A 14245-nucleotide genomic window follows, 5' to 3' on the forward strand; every position below is an offset into this window, starting at 1 on the left:
CCGTATCCGATGCGCTCGTTTCCGATCTCTAAGCGTTACTATTATCAGTCGTCTTTCATTTTGTACGTTGGGCATACCTATGATTTCTTTGAAGTTTCTTAGTAAGTCCTCAAGTTCGCAAGCCTCGCAAGTTCGGAAGTCATAACCGGGAGTATGCATTCGTTGTATACTTTCATTTTCCCTGACGAAGGTAGCCTACAGTTCACTTCACCTGAGGCTTTGCCGAATGCTCTCCACCCCATAGTAATTCTATATAGGCCTGATTTCCTTTTGTTGTTTTCACTGGAACTTACAACTAGCCCAAGGTAATTTATGTTATTTCAGCGCTTGTTGTATTTATTTCCTTGGCTTAAGGTGGAATTTAGAGCACGCTTAGTGAACGTAAGCCTCGGCTTATTCCCCTTATCTTTCACCCTACAGCTACACCTCACTTTGGCAGGTTTTTTCCCGAATCACTGAACAAGGCAATGTCATCCACTAATCTGAGCTGTTTCAAATATTCTACATTTACTCGGATCAATCACTCACTCCAAACAAGCTCCTCCATTATCCCCTCTAGATATGCTGAAAATAATTTCGGTCTCCGAGTTTGACAACCTTTTTAATAGAGGCCTTCATGCACTCTTATGAAGCGTATCGCCACAGTATATCTTTCGAATGTGTCGTTTAGGGGTCCTATGCACGTCTCCTCTTCTGCGTTTTCTCTGAATGCTTCCATTACTTCAGTTTTTTCTACAACATTCAGAGGCATTTTTCGCAACTTGGCTGCTTGATAATATCTTCGTAAACAACTTGTATACAAGAAACCGTATGCCGATAGGTCGGTAATTCTTAAGGTCGTTGGCATCACCGTAATAGGAAATTAAAATATGCTGCAATTTTCCCAGACCCGTGGGGACTCAAATGTCCTGATGCATTCTCAGAATAATTTTGCTGGCGTCCCTAGCGCAGCATCACTACCATCCTTTAGTGGTTCCGCTGTTATTTTGTCGTCTTCGGCAGCCTTGCCTCTCTTCGTTCTCTTGAGCCCCTTTTCGACCTCGTCTTTACTGACTGCTGTAACCTTACTGGCCAAGCTTGTCCGGACATTTGTATTTCCTTATTGAACGTTTTCCTTGTTGAGTACTGTTTTCTCGTTTCTTCGTAGAACCTTTGCGCCACTTTCATTATCTCATCCACATTATTTGTTGTTACGAGTTTCGTCTTTCAGTGCATACATTCTCAATCTTCCAAAATAAACACCTTCGTTTTCCCTAAGCTCCCGCTTCGGTTAGTGTCTCTCCCACCCTGGTAATATTCTTGGCGCGAATGTCACTGTTCTTGCTTGTGTTAATCAATTTTGACAGCTCAATCAGTTATTTGGCTCTCTACTTCTTTATATCAGGAGGTTGAAGACCTGAACTGTGAACTGGTAGCCTATCTGAGAAAAACGAAGGAGCTGATTGAAAAAAACGTAGGAACACACACACAAACTCACACACACACAAACACCCACACGCACACGCACGCACACACAAACACACATGCACACGCACACACACACACAAACACACACACGCACACACACGCACGCACACACACACGCACACATGCACGCACGCACGCACACACGCACACACGCACACACGCACACACACACACACGCACACACACGCACGCACGCACACACGTACAGACACGCGCACACACTCACAAATACGCACGCGCACACGCACCACACACACGCACAGATGCACGAACACAAGCACACACACACGCGTGCACGCACGCACGCACACACACGCACGCACACACGCGCACATACACGCACACACACGCATACACACGCCCACAAACACACACACACGCACACACAAACACAAACACGCACGCACGCAGGCACGCAGGCACGCACGCACGCACGCACACACAGACGCACGAACTCACGCACGCACGCACACACACACGCATACACATGCACGCGCGCACACACACACCTAGCACACACACGCACGCACAAACGCACGAACACACGCACGCATGCACGCACACACATACACACAAACACACATACGCGAGCACACACGCACGTACGCGCACACGCACGCATGCACGCACGAACGCACGCACACACACAGAGACGCACACACACGCTTGAACACAAACACACACACGCACGCACACACACACACACACACACACATGTATGCACGCGCGCAAATGCACACGTACGCACACCCCCCCCCCCCCCCACACACACACAGACGCGCGCGCGCCTATTTATTTATTTATTATTCTATACACCCTCATGGCCCTCATTATTTGGGGGAGTGGTGCATAACCAGTACAACGCAACCAAATAATAGCAAGGTGACCAAAATTTTATGACTCGTTAACCAGGCCAAATAAGAAAATGAAAAGGAATGAGTACAACATAAATTTCAGATTTAATTTATGAGCATAGCAAAAATCACCCGCCGCTGCGGCTCAGTGCCTAAGGTGGCGCGCATCGAGCCGAAGGACGCGCGCTATTGGCCGCGAGGCCCACCACTGGAGAGGCTGGCGCTGCGATCGTTTTGACGTCACTTGTAGGATCACCGTTCCTATCTTGCTGCACAGTTTGCTTGCAGCGCGTGACCCTTCGCTTAGGAAGCGCGTTCTAAAAGTATTTTCGTGTTAATTTCCGTCGTTGGAAGTTAATTCTCAGTGCGTCAAGCGCAGTTTGACGTCATGGGGATTTTATAACCCTATCAACTATGGTACATTCTCCCAAACAACTTGAGCGTGGTGGCGTATGACGTATACATATGCGACCGAAGCGTAAGCTGCGGCTCGTTTCCCCGATCAACAATGTAGACTACGATGATCGCCAAGCTAAGTTCCTAGATTTCCCTTGTTTGCAACAAATGTATAAAGCAGGAAATCATGAAGCGTTTACTGCACGCAGAAGCACACGCACCCGCCGTGCCTACCCGCACGGCCGAGGCCCGACGGAGCATCTCGAACCGACGCAGGTAGCGGCAGCAACAACTTGTCGCCGCTTTTTAAAATCACACTAGTTGTGGAAAAGTAATTTGACAGCGGTGAATGTGGATGTTAGAGTGGTGAAAAATTGTGTTAGATAGTGTCATCAGCTGTGGTTTTCAAAGCGATGCTCAAATATCTGCCGCGATCTACGCGGACCGTTCCCGGAGGTCGGTCCCGGCACCGCCGGCCCGTTCACGCGGCGAGCGGCCGAACGATATGATGCCTGCGCGCAAGCCCGTGGCAGGTATCTTGATCATCGATCGCTTGAAACGGCGTTTACCGCGGATACAAAGTTACACATACAAGAAAGGGGGTGACAGTGAAGTGAAAAGTTGTATTAGGGGCTCTCATTCGCAACTGTAACGATAGCGGCGATGAAATATCTGCCGCGACGTTAAGCCTAAAGTTCCCAACATTCGATTACGTGCATCCGAAGCCGGCGGCAAGCGGTTCGAGAAGACCCTCTCGTCGCGGGCGTGCGTGTTGCGTTTGGGTTCCCCTATCACTTTGGGGGGCCCCCACGGCTCGGTTCTCTTACTTTAAAACTCCAAAATACCCAAAATCATTAACGAGGCGTTTCGCCGTACACAGCCTCGCCTTCTGTGAGCAATCGGGAGTTTCGAAATTGATGCTAGAGGAAGGCAGTCTCACTGTAAACAGACAAGAGCCCACGTTGCAATTATACATTCCCACGCCGAAGTCCTAATGAAAACTAAATATAGCCATGTCCAAACCCGCTCGAAGGCGTTGAAAACTCGCGTTCATACCATTCATACATTGTGGACAAGTTGTCGCGAAAAGTAAATATCAGTCGAAAAGTAAATGCAGGCTACGGCAGTCAATCAAATCCGGGAATAATTATGAAAAACATTGTAGGGGAAATATGCACTGCTTAAGCCAAATTGCGCATGATAGCAACTCTTAAGCATGAGCGGCGAAGCAATCCGATCACCGTTCTCACGTAGCCATTCATTTACCAGGCAAGGCGAGCAGTACGCGCGGTCAGATCACAAGTGAGCGACGCGCTTCCGTCACTGTTACAAGGTGTTTCTTTGCACACACAGTCTCGTACAGTCTTTGTCAAAATTTTGTGGGCCACGGCGACCGTGGCCGGAGCAGGCGCGCGGCCGAGCAGGGGCGCTGCACTTGCCGCTGTCGGCTGGTTGCGTGGCTAAAGAGAGCGAGGGAAGCTGTTGCTCTTGTTTTTGTTGGCTTTCTGGAGCGACAAGTGCTGCGCAAAGTGCCTTAACTGAAGCGAAGTGCGCGTGCTCGGAGAAACCGGCCCCGCTGCACTTATCGCGCCAGCCATACTACGAAAGGAAGCGCGAAAGTTCCCCTCACTCTCTTTAGCCGCGCAACCAGCCGACAGTGGCAAGCACAGCGCCCCTGCTCGGCCGCGCGTCTGCTCCGGCCAAGGTCGCCGTGGCCCACAAAATTTTCACAAAGACTGTACATGTCATGTCACTATTTCATAATGAATTTACAGCGTACTTTTCTCGGCATCGGTTGCATCGTCCTTGGCGTTAGCTGGCTGCGTACGAGCTGTGGGGCGCGGCGGCTTCGCCGGGAAAAAGCGAGTCGCTGATTGCTTGCCCAGAATTATTCAGGTTGCAGACAACTTTTTTGGGTAATTTGCACATCAAATCCACGAGGAGGGGAAGTGGGGACGGTGACCACAGACACACACACACAAAAACACGCGGCCGCATAGTCACAGGAAATGGGTTGTAGGCTTGTAGCAGTCGACAACCCGACCCGGCATCCAACAAGTGACGTCATTCGTAGGTGGCGCCACGGTATGTCCTCGAGTCCAATAGCCTCGACTACGGCGGCCGCTTTTCTGATGGAGGGGAAATGCAAGAACGCCCGTGTGCCGAGATTTCGGCGCGAGTTAAAAATATCCAGGTGGTCAAAATTAATCTGGAGCCCTCCACTACCGCGCGCCTGAGAGCCTGTGTAGTCTCGGGTCGTCAAACCCCACAATCAATCAAAGCAGAGCAAAAATCACCCTAATGTCGATATGACAACGCAATGGTCTACGTAACCAGTGAACAGTTGGTCTAAAAAAAAACAAAACACGAAATAAAAAACTGTGAAAATTACACCTGATGCTTGGTACAAGGACGTTTATCAAAATACGCAGGACCGGTCATTAAAAAATTCCAGCTTCGGCAAATGAGATGCCGGTTGTCTAGACAGAGTGAAATTCATTGAAACCTATGATAGGGGGAGTGATACCAGTAGTTGTGAAATTCTGATGCTCGTTTTGGAATAAATGAATGGGACTATGCAGCGATGCAATAATGAAGGATGCTAACGGGACGGGAATGATCAGTGCTTCGTAAAATGTAAGTTTTCAGGGATTGTGAATCTATTGTTTATCTCTGTGTCAGTGACAAATTTTAAAGGACGGGCAAAGGCGCGACATCTTTAGGCATAACGCGAAATGAAGTAGTAATAATATATTTTTCAAGGCAGCCGGTGAAACTAGATACATAGCTATAATTACGTAGGATAAAGCGAAATGCATGGTTTCCGAGCGGTCGAAGTGTATAGCTCAGTAATTTAGTGTGGGCAAAAGTTGGTGCCGCATATTAACGTTTAGATCGTACGAAAGTAGAAATACCGGTTCGTCTTGTATGTGCGCGTGTGTGAGTGTCATGCGTGCGTGCGTGCATGCGTCTACTTGCGATACTGTGCAAAGTTCCTGAAAATATGTTTGGGCAAAGCAAGAACCCCTCGACAAATGCAAGCAAAAGTGACCTAAGGGACCTCCATACAACCTTAAATACGTTGTACATCTTGTTAGATACCTTGATCAGGTATAAATATTCTTTGCCACGTATTGTATTCCCGAATTTTAGATCCGTGCGAAAGGTCTAAACTATAGCTTCTCTATTCACACTTTCAATTTTCCTCACCCAAAAAATGCAAGCACATCACTGCGGTGTCCATAATTTCGTTATCGCTGACTCTTGTTTGTCGTGCAAGGCTCTCAAGGCTTGAAAAAAGTTCTGCTTTGTTTTTTTTTTATGTGTGTTTTTGTGGCATTGAAAGCACTCGTGTCAACCACATTAACATTGTATGATGGGCCGGCGGAAACTTTGAATTAATCCCGTTTACAAAAGACAGTTACGCTTTAGTCCGGTTTCTGATATGTGGATAGAAGGTTCGAGAAAAGGACCATTACTAGAGCTCTGGCAGAAGTTTGCAAGTGAACCAGCATTAACAGCCACGCAACCTCATAAGGCGGCGAGCGTTCTGTGCAATCAGCAAACAATATATAAAAAGTCACGTCAGGGCCCATCGATGCAGATGTAAGCCTGATTGGCTTTATTTGCGCACTTGATCTTTTGACGTCATCCCCAATTCATATTCAGCCTGATTGCCCAGAGAGATCCGAAATATGTTTGACCTTGTTAAGTAATGGACTGCTTCACGCGAAATTTTCACGGCTAGAGTACGCAGCCGGGCACGCGCCTTATCCATTCATCGAGGACGAAGGTTGCGACAAGGAGGCCTTATTGACGGTGGTCGCGTAATCCAAGGGTAAATCACGAAACGTGTGACGGGATAAGCAACAAAAGACAAAGCAAAGCCGGTGTGCACGCGTATCCCAAGGTGCATTGCCATCAATGACATGGTATATAACGTGAAAGCCAAGAATTTTCGCGAGAGACCAGTCACTTGCCGGACAGAGACGTGGAACGTGGACGATGGATGTGGTGTTCGCCAGCTTGCCGTATCTGCTGCTTACGGGCGCGCTGAGGGTTGCGATCGCCTTGAGTGCGACGCTCACCTGTGTTGTGGCCGTTCTCTTAGTGGTTGTCTACATGCGTTGGAGGCGCACACACGTCCACCTCAAGCACATGCCTGGAATAGAAGACGAGTGGCCCTTCTATCGGAATATTATAACCCACTGGCACATGAAGAGTCGAGAGAGAGAGCATGATTTGGATTACAATGTCAGTAAGTGCACGCCTGAGTTTGAGACTCTATGGTCAGCGTGGTTTATATTCTCATTTCCTTTGATCGATATATTTGCTCTGGTGGCTCCTTGGTGAACAGAGGAAACCCCCTAAAAGTGGCCGATATTACAATGGTTCTATGTTGAAAAAGAAAGCACTTTCTACTGGCGACTAGGTTGCAGGACGCCCGCTTATTAAGAGAATGTTTAAAATGTTCCAGAACAACTACGTTCTTTCCAGCGAAAAAGAAAATAGAGTGTTAGATAGAGTACCGACCCGGTTTGGTACCCTCCAATTAGCCATTGTAAGAGGTTGGCGAACAACTCCAGAGAAAAACCTAAGGTCTTGATCTAGGGCCCGGAAACCATCTTTCGCGGCTCATCGCGAATATAAACGTTCTTTGCATGGAAATCGACAGGCAAAAAATAATTTATCGTTTGAATTTCAGTTTAAAACAGGTCGGTCATCCTGCTTCGGCACAAGCCACCTGAATAACCTACCGGTGTGACACAGGTAGAAAATTTGACGCGTAACCGAAATTTGATTCCATTCAAAAAATTGATCCGCGCTCATACATCCCGCAATAAAAAAGGGCATACTTGCATTGTGCTTTGTCACAGAAGGAACCTCATTCCTGTGCGAGAAACAGCGTGAAAAACACAGGACAACAGGACGCTGTTTCTCGCTGAGATATGCGCCACTGGCCCGCCTACAACTCGTGGGACTTCATTTATTGCGCCAAATTTTATGCTTACCTTACCATTAGCCCGCCTTGCGAGGTTTCTGACAGTGACTGATTGACTGTGGGGTTTATCGCGCCGACGCAACGCAGGCGATGAGGCGCACCGTAGTGGTGGAGGGGTCCGAATTAATTTTGACCACCAGGGGATCTTTAACGTGCGCCGAAATCTCGTACACACGGGCGCTTTTGGTTTTCACCTCCATCAGAAAAGCGGCCGCCGCGGCCGGGAACCGTACCCTCGACCTTGTGCTCAGCAGCGCAACGCCTTAGCCACTGAGCCACCGCGGCGGGTGGTTTCTCACAGTGATTAGGTATATATGAACATTGTTATGAAGCAGAACAATTTGTTGTTCTGAGAGCGTTAGGTGAAATTGTTTGTGCCTTCACAAAGACTAAAGGAATTTTCTTCAAGGGAGACTTCCATTCTCGCAGGTTTTGCAAAAGTACCATAAAAAATATAAGAGGCACACCAGCCAATCCACAGAATCTGTCAAATCCGCAATTATATTTTAATGCTTCACAAGCAGTAGCGCAGACAACTGAATGGCCCGGAAATACTCGCCTTTGCGTCTGTGGAATTTTCAATTCTTAAAACTGCAGTGTTTTACGTCACCGCGGGGCATAATTTTAAAGAATGCATGCCGATTTAAATGTAAAGGGAAATTATTCTTGCTTTTGGTCTGTCTTTAGAATCATACCACATAATGTATCTTAACCGATCACTGAGCTATTATACGCTATCGCGAATAATATGGAACATAGAAGGTGTGCACTTCATTAAAGGAGAACCTGGCGGGCCCGATCTCCTCCTAGGCCTCAGAGGAGAATGAGGTGACGTTTCGGGTGTCCTTTCTGCAGAAGCACCTTTTCATCTGAGCCATAGGAAAATAGAATATTCCGACGAGTCAGCTGGTGGAAACAATATAAATATCAGTTATCACTATTCGAACAGGATAGGGACCTTGACTTTTTTCGTTATAAACAGGTATTGCGAACTCTGCTTGTAGCAACAGGTTACGCCCCAATAGTATGGTGTGGAGAAATTGTTTTGTGAGACAGACTACTTGCTTTAAGACTTGCTTCAAAGCCACCTTGTGAAACGCCAAATAACAAATGATAGAAGACAGGTAAAATGATACAGCATTACTTTTGGGCGACTTACATTAAAGAGAGGCGTAGAGGTTACACTACACAGTAGACTGTGGATTCAAGTCACGTGAATTGGGAAGCAGCTTACAGTTGTAAGAGTGAAAGTTTGTTTTCAGAAGTGATCGAGGAAGGGCTGAATGCAATGTTATTTGCAGTGTTTTTCGAGTACCTAAACGCGGGCTCCCAACGAATGAAGCACCTGCCTTATTTCCGGGCTTACATGGGAGATGTGCCCTACCTGCTGATCCACAAGGCCGACGCGGCTGAAGTAGGTGAATGTTTTGCAAATTCAGTCTTTTGTGTGTGAACGAAACAGGTGTTTTTAAAATTACGCCTTTCGGTAACCATCCTTCGTGTGCAGCATCGGAGAAAGAATTTTTCTCAGACTTCGTGTTAAACTGAGAAATGAGTGGTAGTAATTATCGCCTACTGCGGATGATTATTTGGACGAAGTCGTTAAAGTCGCACTGCTTTTTTTATGAAGCGTAGCCATGCGTACACGCAGAAACTGAATGCCTGTTGTAAAACGAAGCTGTCATTCATTCCAAAGGAATAACGTGCAGGGCAGTTTATGTAACGCCGAAACCTGAGGCAGTATAAAGTTCAAAAACACGGTGGCATCGTCTCCCCGTATTAGATAGTGTAATGTTTTGGGCAAGATTGTAGCTATTTGCAACGTAATGTCGTACGTAGAAACAAACATTTTAAAGCCAGGAACACGATTACATATTTTACACCTACTGCGTACATCATCTCTGAAAGTGACAGATAGAAACTAGTGAAAGTGTCGCATTAGTTGTTACCTCCATGTTTCCAAGAAATTCCTGCTTATTGGATCACGCCGCACAGCTCACGTAATGTTTCCGGCGTTGACATGGTAATTCAGTAATTATGATAGTGCTATTCGGTGTATGTCGTCTGAAAAGCGCATTTGAGGCTGCTTTAAAGATTGGAAACGAAAGTAATACCTGTTATCAAGAACCCTCGATGCGTGCCTCCTGTTCTAAGCAGATTTTTAAAAATCGATTTGCATTTCATTATTATTATTGAATCCCGTTATGAAGGCGCGTATTTTGATTTATAGGAACAGTAAGGGTTTTTTGGACAACACTCTGATTGTAGGTAGAAAATCATCTGGTGATTTCGACACTCCTTAATGCGAAATTTGGGCGCAGCTGTTCAGCGGTTTTGACTGTGCCTAATATGTTAAGACAAAGAATTTCACACATACATGTATGGGTACAGAAAGACATGTGTACAGACATGTATGGGTACATGTATGGGTACAGTATGGGTACAGAAGCACACAACCGATTGCCTCACGCGCAGTTCAGCACCCACTTTTGAGTGCTGCAGTGGGCTGAGGCAGCACTCACTCGTGGTTTCTTCGGACGCCAGCGATGGTGAGCCTTTGCGTAGGCAGTGCGAAGTGTGTCACAGGAAGAGACCGGGAATTGCGTCTTAATAGGTGAACGCACATCATCGTCACGCACCCCCCCCCTCTCCCTCACGTTTTCGCCAAGCATCGCGCAGCAGACGAGAGTCTCGTGCGTGCGCAGCTCACTGCCACCCCCCCCCCCCCACACACACACACACTTTTGGAGAAGCGCTCGCGTCGCCACGGCTAACCGCCCTCCTCTCACAATTTCACGACAGTCTCCTACTTTGTTTTCTTTTATTCCCCGCTCTTCCCATTGCTCGCTCGGTTAAAAGCCCGTTCTATATGGCGAGATTTTCCCTGCGAATGCACAGATGCGTCGTCGCTCGTGCGACAAAACGATCTTTTTTCGTTGCTGCGGCAAATTCCAAATGTTTGGAACGGTCGCGCATCTCCCGAGAACGCCGCTCGTGCAGACTAGAGGGGCCGGACCTGCGGCCACTAGGAACACAGGTAGGTGAACCGTGAACATCACGGCATCACCATCTGCACGCTTGGCAACCAGATGGCGTTGCATGTATAAGGACGGCTGCGTCGAGAAAACGCGGAGGAATAGTTATGCCTATACGACGGAGGGAAAATTGGAAAAGAGTGAAAGAAGACTGTAAAGTAGATATGTGGGTGAAAGGGTTGGTACGGGGTAGAGAGGTGTCTTTAGGAGTGTCGTACCTGTGGACAGGCAAGGAGAGTAAGGAACAAAATGAAAAATTGGCGGAGTGCCTAAAAATGGACATCGAGGATTGGCAACCATCCTGAAAGGTACTGTTCTTAGGGGATATGAACACCCACATAGAAGATCTGGACGCGTACACAGACTGCAACGGAGGAGGAGAAATAAAGGGCGGAAAGGCCGGGAGGTTAACCAGGTGTAAAGCTCGGTTTACTACCCTGCATTGTGAGAGTGGGGTTCAAGGTATAAAAGAGAGAGCTGGGGAAGAAGAAGAGATAGTAGTGGGAAGGCGCACTGTCTAGTCCCGTTTTAGGCACTACAGTAGTTCAAGCAAATTCGTTTCGCTCAGGAAACGTTGAAGGACTTTCGTCGCCTTCTGTGCGATGGTAGCGATCGATGACCTAGGATAGTCTCTACTATAAGTGGTCGATTATTTAATCGGCTGAGCGCGGTGAAAAGCACGCTCCTCTCCGACGAGTATTCGGGGCAGCGACACAGCACATGCTCTATAGTCTCTTCCGCCCCGCACAAGCGTCACAGTGGGCGCTAATGGCCATCTCGACGAGGAAGGAGTAGGCTTCCGTGAAGGCCACTCCCAACCACAGTCCGCAAAGTAAAGTCCACTGGGGTCGAAACAACCCATACGGAAGACGGCGCTGAAGAAGGGGATCTTGAATATAGAGACGGTGATTCGAAAATTCCTGTGTGTTCCATTGCTTCATGGTGATTCTACCTGCAAAGGAGCGAAGCGTCCTCGCGCCTCTACGAGCAGCTTCATACGGAAATCTAATGCTAGATATGTGTGAGGAACAGAAACTGATTATAGTAAATAGGGAACAAAAATGCGAGGGTCAAATAACTTGGGAATGTGGTAACAGACAGTCGAGTATCGACTACTGCCTCCTTTCGGAGAAACTTTATGGCTGGTTGAATGGAGTGGGCATAGATCAGGAAGGGGGTCACAGTCTGGGCAGTGACCACAAGCGTATACAGCTGAAATTTTGGAAACCTGGGGCGCGAAACCGGACCGAGCGGGCAGTTCACAAAGTTAAGCAGTAAACAAATTGCGGCGATAGCCGCAAGTATAGAAGCTGACATAGAAAGAAATCCAGGAGAGATATGGGTATGACAGGCTCATCAAAACTATGAAGAAAGAAATAGTCAACGCAGAAGGTAAATCAATGAAATGGAAAGGAAACGCAAGAAGCTGGTGGAATGCAGAATCAAGGATGCCACAGAGGGTCGTTAACAGGCGTTAAGATAGAACAGTCAGGCCAAGGGGGCAGGGAGGGCAGAGGTAACAGGTGGACGTAAAATGGAAGCAATATAAGCAAGGGAAAAGTGGAAGTGGAACTGTTGGTGCAGGCGAAGATCAAGGGTGACAGCGAGTGATGGGTGTAGCAAATACGAGGAAAGGGTAGAGACTAGCCGTAAAAAATTTTGGAACCATGTGCGGGCATTAGGGAAACGCCCGGAAACCACAAAAGGTGGTACAATAGAAACGAAGTGGGGCAGATGCTCAGGGGAGGGCAGCCATTGGCATACCTCCGTGAAATTATGACGGAGAAATTCTGTAAGGGGGATGAAGCGGCACCCGCAGAGTCACAGAGATGCATCAAAACAGGTAGCTGGGCGAGTTGGTGTAGATTCATCTTCACTAGGCGCAAAAATACACGGACGAACGACTGAGGTACCCACAAACAGGGCGCAACTCACAACTGAAGTTTATTATGAAAGAAAGAACATATATACACACCACTGCCGCGTGTTGCACATTGCTACTACGAATTGCATCCCACGGCCTTCGCTTCACCGTTGAACTCCCAAGGGAGGGAAAATTACCATTCTTAGATGTGCTGCTGCGGATTGAGCTGCATCATGTGTGCTGGAGGTACCACCTAGAACCACCAAGCCCTTGCTGAATTGGAAGTCTGGTCATTCAAAAGTAATCAAAGATTGCATACCGCTGGCCTGTGTAAAGACAGCGGTGCCAAGTCATGCCGCACGCTATGATGACCACCCTCACAGAGCAGATGGCGCGTTTGAGTGGAGCTGGTTATCCAGAACATGTACTCACGCGAGCCTGCGAAAAAACGGCCAGATGGGTGAAAGCAGGCGCAGGAACGTCAAGCCCCGATCACGAAAAAGAAAAGGAACGAGCGCACGTGTCGAATCCGTATCCATACAAACTTTCACACGGGCTAAAGAATGTGGCGGCTAGGTATGGGGTAAGGGTGATGTTTAAGGCCCCAAGGAAGCTGGGAGGTATATGCGCAGCCATAAAAAAGAAAGTGGAAACAAAGGGCGCAACGCCAAGCGAAGGCTGAGGCAGAAAACCTCGGTCCCAGCATGTGAGATGCACCACAGGGGTGGTTTACGATGTCGGAATATCATGTCGGGCGAGCTATGTCGGACAAACGGGAAGATGCGTAAATGTAAGACTCGAGGAACATGAACGAGTCATCAACAACAAAGACAAACTATCACAGTTGACAACGCATTGAGATGAGTGTGAATGCACGGCAAAGTTTGGCGCTACCACGTGCTTGTATAAACATGCTTGTCAAACAACCAGGGAGATACTCGAAGCCTACGTAATCAAAAAACGTGGCGACAAATGTGTCAGCCAGCCGTCCCTAGGACTATCGCCGTGAGAAGTAGCATACCTAGATAAGAACATGCGGTGCAATTCATAGTAGCAGTGTGTAACATGCGCCGGTGGTGTGCATACATGTTCCGTCTTTTCAAAATAAACTTCAGTTGTGAGTGGCGCCCTGGTTGTGGTTACCTCAGTCGTTCGTCCGTGTATTTTTGCGCCTTGTCGAGATGAACCACAGAGATTTCAGGACGGGGAGGCCGGAGTGTGTGGTAGATAGGGACAAGCTTAAGTGAAAAAAAAAAAAAAACAGAGGATAAGGCCCCCCAAAATACCGCAGCAGACACGGATTAGGCACCGATGGAGCTGGTCAACCAATTAGGGCCGAAGAGCAAGGGAAAGCTACTACAAGCCCGCCGGGTGGGATCCGAACCCACGACCTCGTGGGATCGGATCCCACCCGGCGGGCATTTTTGTTCCACTTTCTTTCTGTCTTCAGAAATCTGCGTCTGTTCCAAACGATAATAAATGACCACCGCATTCTCCCCTTTTGCTTTCCTCTGGCATTCTTGTGCTTGACTAACAACACTTATTTCTGTCAATTCAACGAGCCCTCATTTGAATGGAAGTGAAGTCTTCCGATCACTAAAATATACGCCCCCCAGATATGCCAGTG

The 14245-nt window shown here is 47.8% G+C and overlaps 1 protein-coding gene across 1 annotated transcript in view; it reads left to right on the forward strand.

Annotated features, from left to right (window-relative positions):
* Positions 1 to 9007: 9007 nt before the first annotated feature.
* Positions 9008 to 14245, forward strand: part of LOC144159600 (cytochrome P450 4V2-like) — a 42390-nt gene continuing 37152 nt past the window's right edge. The window contains exon 1 of the mRNA XM_077691189.1: positions 9008 to 9133. Within this exon, the coding sequence (XP_077547315.1) occupies positions 9008 to 9133 (126 nt within the window). The remainder of the gene's footprint in view (positions 9134 to 14245) is intronic.

This window comes from Haemaphysalis longicornis, unplaced genomic scaffold (genome assembly GCF_048455015.1).
Source record: "Haemaphysalis longicornis isolate Haplotype H1 unplaced genomic scaffold, Haemaphysalis longicornis Haplotype H1 scaffold_1, whole genome shotgun sequence".
NCBI lineage: Eukaryota > Metazoa > Arthropoda > Arachnida > Ixodida > Ixodidae > Haemaphysalis > Haemaphysalis longicornis.